General features: G+C 32.9%; 3 protein-coding genes across 3 annotated transcripts in view; 2 read left to right on the top strand and 1 right to left on the bottom strand.

Moving 5' to 3' along the window:
* Positions 1 to 288: 288 nt before the first annotated feature.
* Positions 289 to 8,337, bottom strand: LOC122400909 (guanine nucleotide-binding protein subunit alpha homolog). The gene is made up of 6 exons (XM_043402646.1): positions 7,348 to 8,337; positions 6,142 to 6,402; positions 5,915 to 5,965; positions 5,615 to 5,832; positions 5,141 to 5,540; positions 289 to 1,950 (listed from the first exon to the last, which is right to left on the bottom strand). Exons 1-5 carry the CDS (start codon positions 7,567 to 7,569, stop codon positions 5,183 to 5,185), a joined length of 1,110 nt encoding a protein of 369 aa, XP_043258581.1. The 5' UTR covers positions 7,570 to 8,337; the 3' UTR covers positions 289 to 1,950; positions 5,141 to 5,182.
* A 343-nt stretch (positions 8,338 to 8,680) lies between these two features.
* LOC122400794 (U4/U6 small nuclear ribonucleoprotein Prp31) lies at positions 8,681 to 11,119 on the top strand. The gene is made up of 8 exons (XM_043402456.1): positions 8,681 to 8,955; positions 9,194 to 9,391; positions 9,468 to 9,672; positions 9,756 to 9,925; positions 10,005 to 10,162; positions 10,253 to 10,543; positions 10,616 to 10,840; positions 11,009 to 11,119. The coding sequence occupies exons 1-8, from the start codon at positions 8,838 to 8,840 to the stop codon at positions 11,111 to 11,113; spliced, it is 1,470 nt and encodes a 489-aa protein (XP_043258391.1). The 5' UTR covers positions 8,681 to 8,837; the 3' UTR covers positions 11,114 to 11,119.
* An 817-nt stretch (positions 11,120 to 11,936) lies between these two features.
* Positions 11,937 to 20,153, top strand: part of LOC122400862 (cerebellar degeneration-related protein 2) — a 111,492-nt gene continuing 103,275 nt past the window's right edge. The window contains exon 1 of the mRNA XM_043402586.1: positions 11,937 to 12,102. Coding sequence (XP_043258521.1) covers positions 12,027 to 12,102 — 76 coding nt within the window. The 5' untranslated portion in view covers positions 11,937 to 12,026. The remainder of the gene's footprint in view (positions 12,103 to 20,153) is intronic.

The raw sequence follows: 20,153 nt of genomic DNA, 5'->3' as shown, positions 1-20,153 counted from the left end.
ACTTAACACGGTTAATGACTTGTTGGCAGGCTGCAATATGTGGGGTAGCATTAAGATAGTTTAATCTAGAGGCTATTTTATTTTTACGATGTCTTTACGGATAAGTGTTGTAGAAGAATGAAAAAGAGAGAATGGGAATAAAATGTAAATTGTAAACAAAGTTCGTTTTTCAGATTTAAAGCCAAAGTTAATAAATCGATCATTGGGAAAGTTTAAGTAACAAATATTTAAACATAATTTCACACAGTGCTACCCCTCAGCTATTGTTCGTTGTAATTACAATTTCTTTTCTTTTTTTCCTTTTACGATCGTATTACAAGAGAATCGACCGTTTACAAATGTCTGTCTCCCATGATTTGAGAATGTAGGTATGCATATAAAAGTACCTAATGTAAATATAATACAAATCATAATAAAATCGTTTTAAACGCATGTATATATATTTATATATAAAACACTGATGTATCATCGTCAACGATATCGTAATCATAGAATATATAAATTCCATTTTTTTTTTTTTTTTTTTTTTTTTACTTTTCACGTAGACTGAAATGCATAAAAATCGATTAGATTGAACGGATTAAAATAAATTTTGACGCCTCTAAAAATATAAAAATCATTTCCTCTTTACTTTTCGCGAGATCCTATCACAAAGTTACTATGCCTTCACAGTTCGCATTACAATAAAACGTTTGAACATGTTGCGCGTTATGACTTGCGGCATTTTATCATTTTTTTCTTTTTCCTTCTTTTTTTTTCTCTTTCGTTACTCTACAACAGCATGACGGAAAACTTGCATGATACATGGTGTGATGTAAATCGGTGTACGACTAAATTTTAATAACAATTTCCTTCGTGTCCCAAATAAAACTGCTCGTGAAACATGTCCGCGATACTTTTTTCCCCGAACTGGTTAAAAATATGTCACGTTTAAATCTTTATAAAATAAATTGTACGCATAGAAAAAGATCCGAGGAGAGAATCGGAAGTAAAAACATGCTGTTTAAGAAACACTCCTTTCTGGACAAGATAAACGATTCTAAAAATTCAATAATGACGGACAGAAATGTTCAAGGAAAATGGTCGAAGACGTGAAATGTCTTCTGATTTACAGTACTGTTCGCTTAAATATTCGTAGATATTCAAATATAAAAAGTATAAAGGATGTACAAAAAGAGCTACATACCAGGAAAGGAAATTTATTTTACACAAATTTCTAAAGGGCAGATTAAGTTAAAAACAAAAAAAAAAGAAAATATTGAACTCCTTACCTGGCCCGTTATCTTTTGACTGAATTATTGTAAACATGTGGGACGATTAAATATTATAAAACTAATTTGACTGATTTTGCATCACATAAACATATTTATATTTCCTGTATGACTTTTTTAAGTATTAATAAACACAAAATGCTTTTGAGAGAGGTTATTTATGCAACACGAATTATATAAATGCATGACTTGTTTAAAACTATTGAATATAAACATTTTTAATAAGTCATGTGAACAGTACTGTATGAACCAACGCTCTATGGACGGTACCACCGTACTATTGCAATATTTGTATCATCCATCGTCCCAAAATATCGTAATCTTCATCTTTCAACTCCAGTTATCTCTAATCATTTACGCTCAAAAGGTGGTTGGTGTTTCTTAAACAGTTCATCGAAACCTACAATCCGAGGTATGACACGTTAAAAGAGCACGTTCATATTTCCGACCTCTCATAAATATTATGAAAATTTTGTATAAGATAGAGAAATTTTACGTACACATTCTATCTACATGGACTCCCAGATTGCTGGTCTATCAAGAGTATACTTTCCTTTAAAATATTTCTATAAAAGTTTCAAATGTTACTCGCAATGAGTACTGGTAGTAGAGGCCTTGAAACCCGGATATAACCGGGCTATTAACCGATTAGTATCCGAATATGCGGATACTATGATTACTGTGAACCGAATACACACACATTATCAATAATATGATAATGATAATTATCTGATCAAAACAACTTTTTACGCAATAGAACTAGCAACGTTGTACGTACTACAGACCTGGACAAATTTTATTTGAAATGAAACTAATATGAATAATGTCAATTAAGTGTATTCGTTATCGTTTCAATATATTGATGACACAAAGAGAAAGAATTTAAAATACAGAATTTATTATTTTCAATGTTTATGTAAAATAGACTAACGTGTTCTTTGAAATGATATTTCAAATAACGTCACTTTAAAAGTGTCCAGGTCTGACACCCTAATCAAAAATCAAGTACACCGACATTAACTTTTCATCGAGCATTATAGAAATGCAAAAATAGTAGTGGCAAATGTACAATATTAAATTTGATATAATTACTTTCATAAACAAGAAACTTTTTAAAATCAAAAATCGTGTACCACTTTAGCACGATAAAATGTGAATTTGAAATATATTTGTAAATATTTAATGGTATAATAAATTACTTCAATAAATTGAACGCGATTTCGTACAAAAAGCTAATAAAACTCAATCTAATTGTAATAGTATATGTAAATTATATTCAGTTAATAATGGAAAAGGAAATACAGTAGTTGCAATATAAAATACGTAATGAAATTTATACGAATTGTTATGAAACAATTTAATGTCGGTATACTCGAATTTTCGCGTTAAATATGACTAACAGTACCATTATTAGCTAATATTTTCCTGTAATTTTATATTTCTGTGTTCCTAGTTGCATTGTACGAAGAATTGTTTCGATCGAATATTCGGATAAAACTAGTTAAATCAACAGTATAATCGATAGATAATTTCTGTATATGCAGGACGTGTAAATTGTATAAAATTTTGTATCATTTACTTTTCAAGCAAATAACTCCATTGGAGATATTAATAAATGTACCTACATTATAAAAAATGTGGTACAATTTAAATATATTCTAAGAATATCAATTAAAGTGAACCTGATTAACTTTATAGGAATGTAAAAATATCAGTTAAGAAAATACACCAATTGTCAAAGTTTTTCATTGTCTTTGCATAATATAAACCATGCAAAAATTTCAACTTCCTAACATTTTGTATTATTATACTACATCTAAAACTTCTTATATACAAACACAACAAAATATTGATTTTTATTAATTTTAGAAATAAGCGATCCAGAATAAAGTTACTTTAAATATGTTGGATTCTTCTTATCTTTTAATACAAAGAAAAAGGGAAACAAAGATTTTATGTAATAAATGATCGAAACGGCAAATTGAAGTAGTTACATGCACAAGTATGATTACACTTTTAAAAATATTTATAACGTTACATTTTGTAGAAAAGAACTCTTTGGTTTCATCATAAACATTATTACATAAAATCTTGATTATAGCGATGCTTGTGATTTCAATTTAAGACGATCTTTCCTGATATTAGAAAATTTCGAAATGTATGACCTTTTAGTATTAAACAAAACAAGTATCTTAATAGTTTATCCTTGTTACAATCAAGTAGTTCTATTTTGATTATATTAGATAATGCTGGCTGCCAAACATTTACGAAACATGAGAACAACAATGTATATAAAGAAATATTTGCAACTATTTAATGTTAACCCCTTCCCGTACTTTAACGAGTCTGACTCGTGATGAAGATTTTGGCCCAAAGCAGAATATCGCGAGCCAGACTCGCGAACAGAAAGTCGGCCCAAACGTAAACATCACGAGCCAGGCTCGCCGGCAACAAATCACGTTCGTGATTGAGTTTTAGTTCCTATCGGTACGCCACAAGAGTCGGTCACGATTCTTATAATCTCTGTTACAAAGCAGTATAGCATCAGTCTGGTCTGTTTACCGCGTGTTGACGCCTAACGTTTGGGCCAGGATTTTGTCGAGGTAAATATACCACGGGAAGAGGTTAATCGTACGTTTATAAAATAAGAAATTAAACATAATTCTGTTGAACTGCTATTACATACAAAATGAAAAACCAACTTTGTTTGAATCTTTGTATACAAGAAATAATAATACTGATTAATGTAAATTTTCTTAAAGAAATAGTAATGTTGAAATAAGAACCAGTTATCGAAATCGAAGTTTAGCAGAACAGCTACGACTTAATCGTTTAATACAAACTGAAACATTGGTTATTATATTTTGTCATAAATTTTTCTGTATAATTTGTCGTGCGAAATACTGGATGTTTATATCGTAAACGAAACACGCGTGTACGCAAAAGAACAATATTTCACTATCGGAATTATATTAATTTTAATTATAACTGCTTACAAAATGTAATTTATTGTGAACTGAAAAGAACAGAACATCAATTTAAAGGTACAAAAACGACGAATCAAAAATATAACGAACATGAAAGTACAAAAAGTCATGTTATTATAGAGAAATATCGAAACCCTGTGTGCAATTCTGAACTCAAATTAAAGAAGAAAACAGTAACTAAAAATTTACAATTTTTGCACACAGCAATTTGAACACAAACTGGTTAGTTTCATTTGGTTTATATGGCATGGATCTAGTATTTGGTTTCCTTGTTACTTAATAATTCAATGTTAACAAAGATAATTAATCTTAAGTAAAAAATAAGTTACTCTTATGTTTGCGAAGACTGGTTATATGACCAGTGTTTTCATTACACATTTTAATATAAAAAAGAAGCGTTGGATTAAATATCTGTACAAAATAGAAAATCTTAGCTAAACTATTAGCAAACTGATCCTTTTTTATACAAATATGTAAAACCATTATTATGGACAATGTATAGAATACAAGTTACTATATACAATAGTGTCTAGTCTTCTTACAACCCTTTAATATTTATAAAAAAGGATGGAAATGTCTTATTGGTACGTATATAATATATATACATGTATATAAATATACGTATATTCATGTATATATATGTATGTACATAGTAAAAATTTTCAACGTATGTTTTCATTAGGCAGTTTTTACTTGTTTGTATAAAACTATCATGAAAACGTTAATTTACCGTTATAAACAGAAGTAATCACGTGATTTACATAGGTACACACACAATGGTATTGTCTTACCAGAACATTCTTCTCTAATCAATGTCCTAATACTTATTTCAACTACAATTTCACTTTACTATGTACCAAACGCTAAATGTTGAATGCATACCTTCAAATCGGAAGTCGTTTCATTTTTTATATACACTTATCATTATTGGAGCATCAGCGATTCCAAATTTCTATGCAAAATTGTATCTTTGACAGCATTGAACACAACTTTTATGTTTTCTGTGTCCACGGCAGTAGTAAAGTGATGAAAAAGTGGCTTTCTTGGGTCCCTTTTAACAGATATAAACATATCCAATATAAAATTTTGCACGTCCTTCATGGAATGCGAATCCCCTGTGAATTGCGGAAAATACCAACGAACGTTTGTATCGGGTGATCTCACTTTTTTGTCTAACAGATCAGTTTTATTTAAAAACAAAATGATAGACACTCCACCAAATATCATATTGTTGACTATCGTGTCAAATATATTTCTTGATTCTTCCAATCGATTGGTTCTTCTGTAAATGAGACATATTGTATAACAATTTTATCACGTTTTAAATGCGAAAATGTCAGTGTAATTAAAACACACCTATCTTCTAACAACACTTGATCAAATTCGGATGATGACACAAGAAAAAGTATCGAAGTAACACAATCAAAACATTGATACCACTTTTGTCTTTGAGACCTTTGTCCCCCAACATCGACAAACAAAAACGGTATATTATTAATTTGTATAACAAATTCTGAAATCCCTTTTGTAGCTTTCCTACAATGCAAAATATCTTGATGCGTGGGTACATAATCCTGTAAAGAAATTTGATAATATTTCATAATACGAATACATTTTTCCAATTTCCAAGATATTTATAAGCAAATTGAACTTTACCATTCTAGCAATCCTGTCAAGATTGTCCAAAAAATATTGAACTGAATCACTCTGAAATGGAAAATATATTCTTAAAGTATAACATATAAAAACAGATTCAATATAGTTTGTATCTATCTCTATACTTAAATGTGTGTATCTTATATATTTATGCGAACAGCAAACAGGCTAACAACAATCACTGTAAAAGTAATACAAAACATTAAAATTAGTACAAAATATCTTACTAATTGAAATTCTCTTCGTCTATCAAAGGCCCTTCTGATAGATGCATCTTTCCATAAGCTTTGCAAAGCTGGTACATAATGGAGAAACAATCTAGCATCTAGTACCATAGTATTTTCAAATTTCAGCAACTGGTAACCGATATCATAGTTTTTAGAATTTTCCCAAGGAATATTTAATTTATCACGAGCATCCACCAACACCTTCATTCCTTTAATTATGTTTTGATAAATTACATGTTGATATTCTTTTATTAACTCAGGCTGAAAGGAAAAGGAATACTATGAATAATAAAAGTACCATATTTATAAATGGTATGTAATTACTTAGAAGTGTAATTTATTAAACAATTATAAATAACAATTTAAAGAGATTCATATGTTCGTTCTATAACCTTCTTATATATAGCTTACAATCTATTTCTTGTGCAACATCTATATTTGGTAAGTAGAAGCATGATAAGTCGTAAAACAAACAGACTAATAAGAAATATGTATACTTAACGGTCTATACCAAGAATAGGGAATCTCTTGGCATTAGAAGACCATGTTACATCACTTCATAAGGCCACATAATTCATATACAATGAATTTTGATACTTAGATATAAATTAATGTTTCTTTGGAAACTCATAAACGAGCCAACAATTTAGTAGTTTATTTTTTGTCTGTATTTTGTTCAATGAATAACAAGGACTTGTAATTAACAAAATGCATGAAAAGACTGCAAGTTCTTCATCCTTAGTCCACACCAAACTGTACGTTGTAAATACTGTAATTTACATTTAAATATGTATTTCTTTTATTTAAATGTGTTATTTACATGAACATAGTTTTGAGGAAACCAAATTGTATATCAGTGATTTATGTAAAACTGAACACTACCATGTTTCTACATAAATGAAAATATGTAACAGGTAGCTAAAAATTACAAAGATTACTCATTCGGACTTCAGACCTACTTTCTCATATGCGTTTAAATAGCATGTTCAAGTCAATCATTTTCTTGCAGGTATGCATTTAGACAAACACCTACAACAACAGTGACAGAACCTAGAAATCAAAATTGGAATTTTCTGAGCGTGAACGGAGTCACGGCATCGACGTAGAATCGTTAGCCAGAATAACGAGCACGTTCGGCGAGACACGTCGAAGGGAAACGAAGCCAGAAACGAAACCCATCTCGTCCAGAAATCGAGGATGTCCTACCTCGAATTTAATTCCGTGAATAATTCGCATCTGTTTAAGGAATGTCGACTTTCCGCTCTCGCCCGCCCCGAGGAGCAGCAGCTTGACCTGTCGTCGAAGAGCTTGACGATCCTTCTCCAGCATCCGATCGATCTCCTGACTTTTGTAACGCTGCTCGATCTCCTCGGGGCTGAACTTGAACCGCAGGCAACAAGTACACGACCACGTTAAGGACCCCGCCATCTTGCTACCCTGCTACCCTCCTCTTCCTTCCTTCCTTCCTTCCGTCTTTCCGTGTCAGGCCGTCCTTCCAAAGGAATATATCCTTGATTGTTAAACACCGTGCACGCATACACACACACGCGCGCGCGTACCCGTACACGAGTCCGTGTTCACGAGCACGTATCGTATCGTAACGTGATGCACGTAACAAAGGGACCACCCCTTCCGTAAACAACCTGTTCGCGATTACACAGGATCGGCGCACGTCGCGATTCAGAACCGCATTTCTCACCTAGGCGTAGCCGGGGAACGCGACCGCTGAACCCAACGTTACACACGTCGTCGCTTCGACTCTGTACGAGAAACTCCACACCTACCGTTAATCGCGAGACTCACGCCGTTGGCTGCCCACGATCCTCTCTGGTTCCTCGCGAATTGGACATGATTAAATAATCGTTCTAATTACCGAGGAAGAGAACTAACTCGCGCATCGTTCTCATCGGGCTTTATCTTCGAGTATGAAACGACCCTCGTAGCGTTCGATACAGAAAACTTCTTCCTCGGTTAACAGTCGTATCAACATGTACACGCACACGTACACGAGCGTACACACCTGTACTTTTAACGTGTTCGACGAGACACACGCAAGAGTTCACCTATGTCGAACTACATGATAATAACGCGGGGGAAGAAATATGCGAAACGGCAAACGGGAAAACGTACTCCCCATCACGACGACATATTTGTTGTGAGATACTGGCGCACACATACGTGGACACGCACACGCGAACGGTCCCTGACACCGACCGAAAGCGCACCTCTTGGTTCGGCCGCGTGATCGGTTTTGCGCGCTGTCATTCGTCGGAAGACCTTTCTTTTTTTTTCTTTATCCTTGTCGATACTGCAACGCGCGCTACGACGAACCCTCTTGAACATCGTGCGTCAACGACGGTTTTGGTTATGAGGTAGGGAGGATATGATTCATTTTTCCATTCTTCTTTCTCGTCGCGCGGCGTATCGTTTTACTTCCGATTTCTGTTACCAAAAACCGGTTTTTCAATTGTGCTTCCAAGAAGCGACAACGAGGCGGAAGATTGGTGAATGCGACAAATATCGATGCTGGCCAATCCCAACTATTTGCTTTTGAGAACGCCGCGAGATTTTCCATAGAAGTTTCGGAACTTGCTGCATCGCATAGATGACGCTGCCGTAGATGGTCGAAGTTGTCAAGCGGTAGAGGTTAAAAGTGTATTTGCACTTTTAACAAACTCTTTTTTTCTAAGGAAATCATGTCGTTAGCGGATGAACTTTTAGCAGATCTTGAGGAAAACGATGATTCCGATCATGTCATGGAAGAACCGGAGCCGGATTTTATTCCGGCTTCGGTTTCCAAACACATCGAAGAAGGTTAATTATTTTTTATATTATTTACTTTCTTGGATTAAATGTACATGTAGGATGTATGTTCAAATTAAAGAATAATGTAACCTGATTCAAACATTCAGTGGATTCTCGACTCAAGTTTTACTTAAAAAAAATGTTTCATTGCTTTTTTTTTTGTTGTAAAATAAGGTTATGTTCCGTCTAATTTATATCAAAGAAGATACAAACAAAGCAATAATATTATATTATATTATACTTTCAGAAGTAAAAGTAGCTTCTGTAAGAGAATTAGCAAAACTGCGTGATTCCGATCAGTTAAAAAGAGTAATGTGTTTGATAGAAAAATACAGTAAAGTTCTCAGGAGGTCTGTAGATATTATTGGACCTGTCGAGTCTGATCCAGAATATCAGCTTATCGTTGAAGCTAATAACATGGCCGTAGATATCGATGATGAAATAAGTATGTAACTAAAGTTATATATAAACATTTGCGCAATGTTTTTATATTTATACATAACATACATTATATTTTCCAGCTACCATACATCGGTTTACTAGGGATAAATATTCTAAAAGATTCCCAGAATTAGAGTCTTTAGTTGTCGGTCCGTTAGAATACGTAATGACTGTTAGGGAATTGGGAAATGACTTAGACAGAGCAAAGAATAATGAAACGTTACAACAGTTTCTTACTCAGGCAACAATAATGGTTGTTTCGGTTACCGCATCAACCACACAAGGGTATTATATTTTATAACAAATTAAAAATTTATAGAGTATGTGTAACTAAATTATTTTTGAAAATAAAATTACCTTATTTACAGACAGTTATTAACGGAAGATGAAAAAGAAGCTATTTGCGAGGCTTGTGATATGGCGGTAGAATTAAACAATTGTAAACTGAAAATATTTGAATATGTTGAAAGTAGAATGGCATTCATTGCTCCAAATCTATCTGTAATAGTCGGCGCGTCCACAGCAGCCAAAATTATGGGTATTTGCTCACATGTACTTTCTTTAAAACTTCAAAATTCGGTTACTTAGTTTATTATATATTGTACATTGTACTCTAGGTGTTGCTGGAGGTTTGACAAAACTTTCGAAAATGCCAGCTTGCAATGTTCTAGTTTTAGGATCTCAAAAAGCTACACTGTCCGGATTTTCGCAAGTAGCGACTTTACCTCATACTGGTTTTATATATTATTCCGATATCGTACAAGATACTCCGCCTGTAAGTTGATCTATAATAACATGTGTTTATAGTTTAAATGTCTTTTAAGTGTAGTATCGTTTCGTTATTGTTTCTCATTCGTCGCTTTAGGATTTACGAAGAAAAGCAGCGAGACTCGTAGGGGCGAAAAGTATGTTAGCTGCCCGGGTAGATGCTTGTCACGAAAGTACGGATGGTCATATTGGTCAAATGCTCCGCGAAGAAATTGAGAAAAAACTAGATAAGCTACAAGAACCGCCGCCTGTAAAATTTGTGAAACCTTTACCAAAACCTATTGATCCAGGTCGTAAGAAGCGAGGTGGCAAACGTGTCAGAAAAATGAAAGAACGTTATGCGATTACTGAATTCAGAAAACACGCGAACAGAATGAATTTTGCTGATGTAAGTTTCTCGAGTTTGTATTTTGTACTATTTATACTATTATTTTATTTATTTATCCATTTGTATACTTAGATTGAGAACGATGCCTATCAAGAAGATTTAGGCTATACGCGTGGTACAATTGGTAAGGCGGGAACGGGTCGTATTAGATTACCTCAAATCGATGAAAAAACAAAAGTACGGATATCGAAAACGCTTCAGAAAAATTTACAAAAGCAACAGCAATGGGGTGGTAGTACGACAGTCAAAAAACAAGTATCTGGTACAGCATCTAGTGTCGCGTTTACTCCACTGCAGGTAAAGTAATATTAATAATATACACAGAGTGCCGATTTTAATCGATACTTCGAAATATTTGTTAATATTATTAGTAGTTTTTAATTCCAACTATAGCATCATTATTATTAAGTTCCTAAATCCTAGGTAGAACTTTCGAAATTAAAATAAATGTCTATTCATTTATAGGGGTTGGAAATTGTAAATCCGCAAGCAGCAGAAAAGAAAATAAATGAAGCTAACGCGAAATATTTTTCAAATACAGCTGGCTTTTTGAAAGTAAAAAAAATTTAAAAAGACTGTAAATAATTCATATTGTCGAATATTAATTATTACACGAATTTAATTTTACGTATTTTATAATATACATCAAGTACGTACGTTATTTATATAGATCGATATTCGTTATATCATTAATAACAATGTAAAACAATAATGTCAATATAAGCGTATACAGCTAATTAAAACTTCCAAAAAATATACTTTTCAACTAATGATAAAGTCGTTTACTTACTTGAAATCCAAAGAAAAGAGAAATTTTTATTTTCTGCGTTCGATTATTTCGATAGTATCGATTGCGAGTTTCCGTTTGCAATAGAAACTTGGTTGGAAAAGAATTAAAAGTTGAGCATGCGTGGTGTCGTAACATGTACGGTTGACAAATATTTTAAATTCTTTCGAACCAGTTGTTACAACGTAATTAGTTCAAAATGGCCGGTTTAAATGATAGCTAGGTTGTGATACGTTGATCCATAACAAGCTAATATGAGTGTAGACGATATCGACCTCTGATGAAAAGTGATACATATTGGCGGGAAATGAAAGTAGAGAAACAAGGATAGCTGTACATATGTCAGACTCGTAAAAGAGCGGGAGATACTGTTGTATAGGTAAAAGAAAGGACAAGGATGGAAAGGACAGCAAACCAGAACTGGGTGTCGTAAGGTAATCGTTGACTGCTTTGAGTGTTCGTCCGTGTTTCTGACTTTATTTCTTATCTCTTCTCGGAACGTTGCTCGCGTATGTTGTGTGAAGTTTCGTGTCAACCGTGTGTTCCGTTCAACGTTAACCGGGAAGTGTGGTTGTGTTTCGGATGTGACACAGAAAGTACAACACAACCTTGTTGTGACAAGGTGGAAAACTTGATTTCTTCCTTGTGGAGTCAACGGATTAACCGGTGTCGAAGGAACGGGTCCTGTCAATCGACATGGCGTCTTTTAAGGATTTAAAAAACGACTGGTCGGTCTTGTGTCAGAATTCTACCGAGTATTGGACACATTCTGGTGAGTCTTTTGCTTTTCGATATACACACGTCTGCTCGATACGGTAATTTATAGTAAGTGAAATTAAAATTCGAAAATTCATTTTGCAAAGTATCGAGAGTAAGAATATTAATTTGATAAAAGAAAAACATCGGAAGAATTTCTTTCCTTTCGCGGTGAACGATCCCTTTATACGAACAGGTGGTTTCTAGATACGTACGAAGCACGCGAGACGTACAAATCTTCTCGTGTTATAATTACATGTATCGTACAACACAATGTGTACATATAATCCGCTGTGCATACATCGATCATGTTTATAACGCGTTAAAGAACAGGGGAAGGAAATAAAATGTATGGGAATGTATTAAATAATATACGGTTATAATATTACTTCGACAAGTGTATACTCGTATTAGCCGTAACGTATTATGGTAATAAGTCGTAAATAATCTGTTTCGCGAGAGAGGTCGCAGCAGGGTCAGCACGAAGATCGTTATTATTAATCGAATTTCTGTTTGTGTTTCTAACAAGGTTGGCATCAGCCTTATTCTACTTACGTAAATTAAAAATAAATGAAACAAAAGATCTTAAATTTAAATTAATATGCATCTCGTATGTATTTAATAACAATCGGGAAAGTAATAGTTTTTATACTCTTTACTTTCAACGCTTGAACATAAAATTAAACCTACGGTCGAAGTTTTAAACTACGAAACGTCTAAGTTTGTAGACATGCTGTTTCCATTCTTGACACCAGATAGCGCCATCAAATTCTGTATACAGATACTGCAAATACCTATTCGCATTCGCAATATATGTGTTTGTGATTACAGATTAAATTTTGCTTATTTATTGTTTATGATTTTCAGTTCTTTGTGATAATCAGTAAGTAAAAAAATTTATGAAATAACCTTTAAAAATTCTAACCTCTAAGTACTCAAATTCGTTAAATCTAAATTCCTTTCAGGGATATTCTCCTGTTTTCTATTATAGGCTGTCGGCAAAGCCTTTGTAATTTAATCTTTAAGCAACATTGCGATTGCAATGTGGTTATACCAGTTTGTTTATGGATACGTATTCATGACTTGTATCATATTTTAGAAGTTAGAAAGGTTTCGTCGACAATCTACTAACGCGCTCCAATCACGCATCAGCACGGGACAGGTCTGTAAATTATTAAACTAGGAAGACTCGTTAATAAATTTATCAATTTCTGTGTTATCAGTTTGTGTGGAAAGCTGCATTTAGATATAATACATGTTTTATCAGTATTAATTTTTGTAATTTTTTTTCATTACTACTTACCGTGGTGCTCTGATACAGTGCATGTGAAATACATATACTGTCACCTAATAATCAAGATAGTAATTTTTAATGAATAAATAACGGAATGAAACCTCATCATCTTTTATTTGTTATTCGAAATTGTTGTCTAATATTTTGTTTGAGTGTCTACGTAATTTAAGTCGAGTTATTAAGTACATACGTATACGGGTATCCATAAATAGTAGGCGTTAGATTTTTCTTGTATCGGTTCTAATCGACTATTAACCGGTCGACAGTAACGTAGTTATTCAATTTTGCACCGTGCTCGCGACCGTTAAGGGGACTAATAAATTTTCAATGAAATATTATTACCTACATAAAGTGAACAGAAATTTATTGTTTATGAAGTAAAAGGGCAGTTTGGCGCTTTGAAATTTGAAAATTTAGAACAGCTAATGTTTTTCTATAATTTTTTCAATATTATTATGTTATTTTGAAGTATATTAAATAAATAATAATCTAATTTAATCTGACTTAAATCATATACGGGGTGTTCGACCATCCCTGGGAAAAATTTTAATGGGAGATTCTAGAGGCCAAAATAAGACGAAAGTCAAGAATATCAATTTGTTGATTGAAGCTTCGTTAAAAAGTTATTAAAAAATTAAATTAAAAAGTTTCAAATCGTTCTGGAAAAATTATTTTCGGTTTCGGGGGTCAATTACAGTCATTTTTGGTGAATAGACGAATTTCAGAATTCCTTTGCATTTTCGAGAAAAAAATTCGAGTAGGTGGACAAAGTCGACAAAATTAAAAAATTTCAAATCGTTTTGGAAAAATTATTTTCTGTTGCGGGGATCAATTGCAATCATTTTTAGTGAATACATATACTCCCGAAATCCTACGCATTTTCGAGAAAAAAATTCAGGAAGGTGGACAAAGTCGACAAAATTAAAAAATTTCAAATCGTTTTAGAAAAATTATTTTCGGTTGCGGGGGTCCATTACAATCATTTTTTATGAATACACATACTCCCGAAATCCTACGTACTTTTGAGACAAAAATTCAGGAAGGTGGACAAATTTTTCGACAAAATTAAAAAATTTCAAATCGTTCTGGAAAAATTATTTTCGGTTGCGGGGGTCAATTACAATCATTTTTTATGAATACACATACTCCCGAAATCCTACGTACTTACGAGAAAAAAATTCTTTACCGAAAATATACCGTGTGGCCGGAAGTGTTTCTATAACTTTTTAACGAAGTCTCAATCAACAAATTAGTATCCTTGATTTTCGTCTTATTTTGGCCTCCAGATCTCCTATTAAAATTTTTCCCATGGGTGGTCGAACACCTTGTATATGTATAATATATTTAATATTATTAAAATATAGTGTAACATAAAATAAACGATAAACTCAAATTTCATACGCTTTAGACTTTAGACTACTTTGATGTAACTGTAATTATCGAAGTAAATTTTCTTAACTTCTCTTTAATTAAATCTTACGTTCGTTTCACAACTTTAATAGTTATGTATAAAATGTTCGTTTAATTACGGGTAGTTCATAGGTGTAATTTCTTGGCATTTACTCTCGCGAGGTTCTTCAATTATCGGCAAAATTGTTTTCCTTGGCAAATAATTTGGAGGAATTGTAATCTTTTCGTAATTAATAGTCGAAATTAACGCTAAATGAGATTGGTAAATGGCAGAACGAAATGTATATTCTCCCGTTGCGTTTAAATTTATAATTTAAACGTTTGATGGTTGGATCGAGTAAACGATATGATGGTGAACGATAATAAAGTAACCAAATAGAATTCGTAACTTGAAATGATAATTATTGTGACTTAAAAACAACTAAAAAAACTTGAACTACGTTTTACACGCGTAGCACGTGCTATTTTCTATTTTAATGTAAATATCTAACACGCAATGACGCAATCAATGCTATATTAGTTATGCGAATACTTTCTCGCATCGGTAATTCTCAATTCTGCAACATTATACGAGAAAGCAATACCATTTCTCGCGTTCAGAATGTTAGTGTGATTCTTCTTTAACGTTCTCTAGTTTCTTTATTTTTTTCTTTGACAATCGATAAATAATTGCATATTACAATCACGACATATATTTTACTGTTTTATAGAATTGCATTTTTTTCTTAATTTATATGTATACTGTTTCACAATAATTGATTTTACACGAACATTATGATTTTAATTAAGAAATTAAGTATACAGGGTGTTTGACCACCCCTGGGAAAAATTTTAATGGGGGATTCTTGGGGCCAAAATAAAACGAAAATCAAGAATACCAATTTGTTGATTGAGGCTTTGTTAAAAAGTTATTAACGTTTACAATTCCGCTTGTAGAACGGCGATCTCGAACAGCTGCGTGCGCATGATAGTGGTTCTCATTCAGCATGAGAAACTTTACTTACTGACTTATCGACAGTCTTACAGTTTTGTGAATGAGATGAGTCTCGATCAACAAATTAGTATTCTTGATTTTCGTTTTATTTTGGCCCCCAGAATCTTCCATTAAAATGTTTCCCTGTATAAATTTGAAATTGTTTGTAATGGTGCAGAAGGAAAAAATAACAAAACAACAAATGGTCTAATGATATCGAAGAAAAAAAGAAATGTTACATGTTAGATATTTTTTGATATTATCCGTTCTTCGGAATAAATTTTATAACTACGAAAATTTTTAATGTGCTCTAAATACCTCGTTACAAATGTTTGAGAAGATACGAGTAAGATAACAATGTTTTCGTTGGTTGGACAAGAAAAATGTTGTTACAAAATTAATTATTTTTCGCGTATTCTAATTTTCTATTCGGAACATAGCTGTTTAGTAATCGTGGTTAGTAATTATAGCTGTCGAACATATTACAGCGACGAAAACCCCGTTAAATCGAGTTCGGCTCCCATAGTATTTAAAAAATTCTTCCTGATTACATCACTAAACACTTGATATATTATCGAGGTCATGAGAGCCGAAGCGGACTAACCCTGCAAACCTTTGCTTTGAGTAATGACATGATTCTCGAACAGCTTAACTCTTTGCATTAATCAGTTCTAACATTTACATCGGAAATTAGTTCCATAAAGTGATACTAGATAAAAAAGTATCAAAGTACAAGTATATGTACACGTTATAGCATATGTTCTCTGAACAAACATGGTCTATTTAATGAGAACGTTTGAACCCTTATTTTTGGTCACCTTCAATACACAAAAGTTAATCGCTTTATGTAGATAAAATTAAAATAATCATAACTTTTTAACAAATCTGAATACATTTGTAATAAAAATTGATAAGATGGGATAAAAATATTTTTCGAGGAAGCGAAAATTTATCTTAGAATATTATAAAATTTTTACACGGATCGTTTTCATAAGGTTTAAAAGCGTTGCGACGTTCATCGAGATGGAACTAATTTTCAATTAGCGGCATTTAATAGACAAAGTTGCACGGGTCTCGAACATTTCCGTAAAACGTTCGGCAGTTAATTAATTTCTGATGTTAAATTAAAAACGAAGAGAAACTCGTTTATCGGGATATAAATAAAACGAGTACTAAAAGTTATGTCAAGGTAAACGCTCGAACGGTTATTGTGTTAAACTCCGGGGGGATTTAAACTCCAGAAATATCAGGAATCCAATTTCCGTGGAAAGCAACAGTTTCACTCGTTTCGTATTATCTTATTCTACAATCGATATATCCCCCCAAGGCGGTTTTAAGGATGCATTTATCAGGCAGCAGTCCGTGAAACGTTTCTGAAGTAAAATTGCACGGAAAAAAAAAATGAATCAACGAACACGGGAGTTTGTTGGTTATGTAACAAGTGGAATTTCGCGTGCACGCGTCAACTATATGTATACTGATACGCTCTCGATCCTAAATGGTTTCCTTATTTGATTATATTAACGTGTTTTATGGTTCCCGTTAGTAATGGACGAAATTTTATTCCAATAACAGATGACTGTTATTTCATTGCGATACATTTTATTCTGCAATATAAATTCTAGCTTTTATTCAAAGATTAGGTAATTTACAGTTGTTTTTCAATCTAACCAAATTAATTTTTTATTTTAAAAACAAAATGGACGAGACTTTATTCCTGCAATAACAAATAAAATCAACATATAGATATTTTAATTATATTTGCAAAGCTATTTATACCATCGAACAGTGAAATTTTCATTTGTTTATTGTGGTATATTTTATTCTGCAATATAAATTCTAGCTTTTATTCAAAGATTAGGTAATTTACAGTTGTTTTTCAATCTAACCAAATTAATTTTTTATTTTAAAAACAAAATGGACGAGACTTTATTCCTGCAATAACAAATAAAATCAACATATAGATATTTTAATTATATTTGCAAAGCTATTTATACCATCGAACAGTGAAATTTTTATTTGTTTATTGTGGTATATTTTATTCTGCAATATAAATTCTAGCTTTTATTCAAAGAGGACAAACAGTTGTTTTTCAACGTAACCAAATTTATTGTTTATTTTATAAACAAAATGGACGAGATTTTATTTCTGTAATAACAAATAAAATTAACATATAAATATTTTAATTATATTTGCAAAGCTATTTATATCATCGAAGAGTGAAATTTTTATTTGTTTATTGTAGTATATATTTTAGCTTTTATTCAAGGAGATGTTTCATGTACTCATGTTTTGTGTTTTTTTTAAACGGTGTCGACTTTCGCGCATTTACCGATATTTGATCCGTTGATCGATAAACCCCGTGCAGTTGTCCACGTTTTAATGCTTTCCTATTCGCGAACCGTGCACGTGATCTCGATCTTTTATAAGGGACTTTTACCAAAGAGACTTCGTTTCCTCTACAAGGTGAGTCTTCTCGCTCGACGCAAGATTGATCGTTCTTTCACTGTTAGAAGACGCGTTCGCGATCATCCGTGATTAATTTCTGTGTGCTTGGATCTTTGGATTCTCGGATCGCCTCGGGTTGCAATTAGAAACTACGCTCTTGTAGGAATCGCGTCCGCGCCTCTGTGATATCTTAATGGTATAAATATTAATTAAATAAAACAATTTGTAGACCCTGAAAGCTTCGCAGGATTTCAATTATAACGAACCTGAACAAGATCCAGTCTACTGTACAGTTATATTTATCAAAGAAATAAATGTTTCGTTGTTCGTACGAGTATACAAAATATCGTGTTAAAAAAGAAAAAAATAGTGAAGTACTGTCGACGTTTGAAAGTTTCTAAAAATGTTACCCTCTGCACTTCTCTTTCATATCAGCAGCTTAGCGAAGAGAGATTGTAATAATGGCGCGTGTTTCAGCTTGTACTTACTGCAGACACCGTAGAAGTTGACAAATTATTGATCTGAACAAGGCCGACGATAGAGTTATTGGCGCCCCGATACCACTTTCAATTTAGGCTCCCTCTTCTGTCTCGTGTTTCAAATTACACATTAAATAGAACCTGAGTTCTTAATAGCATATATCGAACAAGATACAATAGCACTTAGTCTAATAAAAATTATTATACAGATTGTCTTTCCTTGCTTTTAAACCGGAAAATTAATAATATTATCATTAATTTATCAGTCTGTATGGAAAGCTACATTCAAATATAATTGTCCTTAATTCTTTAATAATTAACAAATTTTTGTTCCTTTTGTTGCACTCATGCTGCTAGAAAGTGCCCCAATGTGGTGCGCCATTTGCATCCACGCGAAGCCGGCTCTGAATCTGTATATTTATTTATAGCCATGTGCCGTATACATATTCGAGTAGAAAACAAGTTATGATAATTTTACGTAAATACACCATATATTACCAAAATTATAAAAAAAAAACTATTAAAACTTAATAACGTCAGAGCAAAAGAAAATGATAAAAGAAACGAAAAGATAGAGAATAACATGTTTGAAGTTTTACGATGAAAGTGGTATCAAGATTACAGAACGTTCGAAAGATTAAATCGATAATGGTACAGCACACAGAATGTATTTACTTAGAAATTCTTGCAATAGGGTCCGAATTAATTAGATCACTTTTAAAAGATAGGTCACGATAAAACGGAATGCTATATAACAGCCTCGGTCGATAATTAAAACCAATTAAACTCGAGCATTGTTGACACGATGGTTGAAAACCTTAAATAGAAAAATAAAATCGTTGAGCACAGTACGATCATGAATAGTCAGCGGTTTAAGACGATTCAGAATAGAAGCGTAACGATCGATTCTATCCATAATAGTAATCCAGTCTGTACGCAACGAACTGCGAGAAACTGTGTTAAACGTTTTCGAGTCTAGTAATGTATTCCACTCTGCGGGATGATGAAATTACTTGTGTGTATAAGGTGTGAACAGACAAAAAGCATTGTACGATATAAAGTTACAGTATAATCGTTGGTCTTCTCATAAATTATTTTTGGTGTCTCGTCATCTGTTAGTGAGTTTGTCGATAAAGGTTGTCCTAGCAGATCCTTGTAAGAAGCTACTGTTTACATGATTCCGGAGGCGATATTTGACACCAGCAGATATACATATATACACAGGGATACCCTTGAGCCTCGAAGTCGCCATTGTCTTCTGCGGACGGTCAACGAGTGAGAAAGAAAGTATATCTCGTATCGTTTCTTGAACGTCGTCCTAAGTGGACGTGTACCAGTTTGAAAAATTCAATTCACAAGAATCAATTTTCTTTTTATAACGAAGCACCATTATAGCGAATACGAGTAACTATACGTATCATATAGATTTCAGCCGGTATAAAATTGATCGTTCTCTCTTGTCG

This window comes from Colletes gigas, unplaced genomic scaffold (genome assembly GCF_013123115.1).
Source record: "Colletes gigas isolate AHSC1104 unplaced genomic scaffold, ASM1312311v1 Colletes_gigas_Sc00020, whole genome shotgun sequence".
Lineage (NCBI taxonomy): Eukaryota > Metazoa > Arthropoda > Insecta > Hymenoptera > Colletidae > Colletes > Colletes gigas.
Note: the sequence above shows the minus strand (reverse complement) of the source record. Positions and strands in the feature narration are given on the sequence as shown.

What these genes read in the sequence shown, in the direction of transcription:
- LOC122400909 (XM_043402646.1), bottom strand. Translation starts at nt 7,569, where the DNA reads ATGGCGGGGTCCTTAACGTGGTCGTGTACTTGTTGCCTGCGGTTCAAG. An exon ending in TTCACGGAATTAAATTCGAG is followed by an intron (nt 6,403 to 7,347) that starts GTAGGACATCCT and finishes TTTTCCTTTCAG; the next exon opens with CCTGAGTTAATAAAAGAATA. An exon ending in TTGACAGGATTGCTAGAATG is followed by an intron (nt 5,833 to 5,914) that starts GTAAAGTTCAAT and finishes ATTTCTTTACAG; the next exon opens with GATTATGTACCCACGCATCA.
- LOC122400794 (XM_043402456.1), top strand. Translation starts at nt 8,838, where the DNA reads ATGTCGTTAGCGGATGAACTTTTAGCAGATCTTGAGGAAAACGATGAT. An exon ending in AGATATCGATGATGAAATAA is followed by an intron (nt 9,392 to 9,467) that starts GTATGTAACTAA and finishes TATATTTTCCAG; the next exon opens with CTACCATACATCGGTTTACT. An exon ending in CACAGCAGCCAAAATTATGG is followed by an intron (nt 9,926 to 10,004) that starts GTATTTGCTCAC and finishes ATTGTACTCTAG; the next exon opens with GTGTTGCTGGAGGTTTGACA.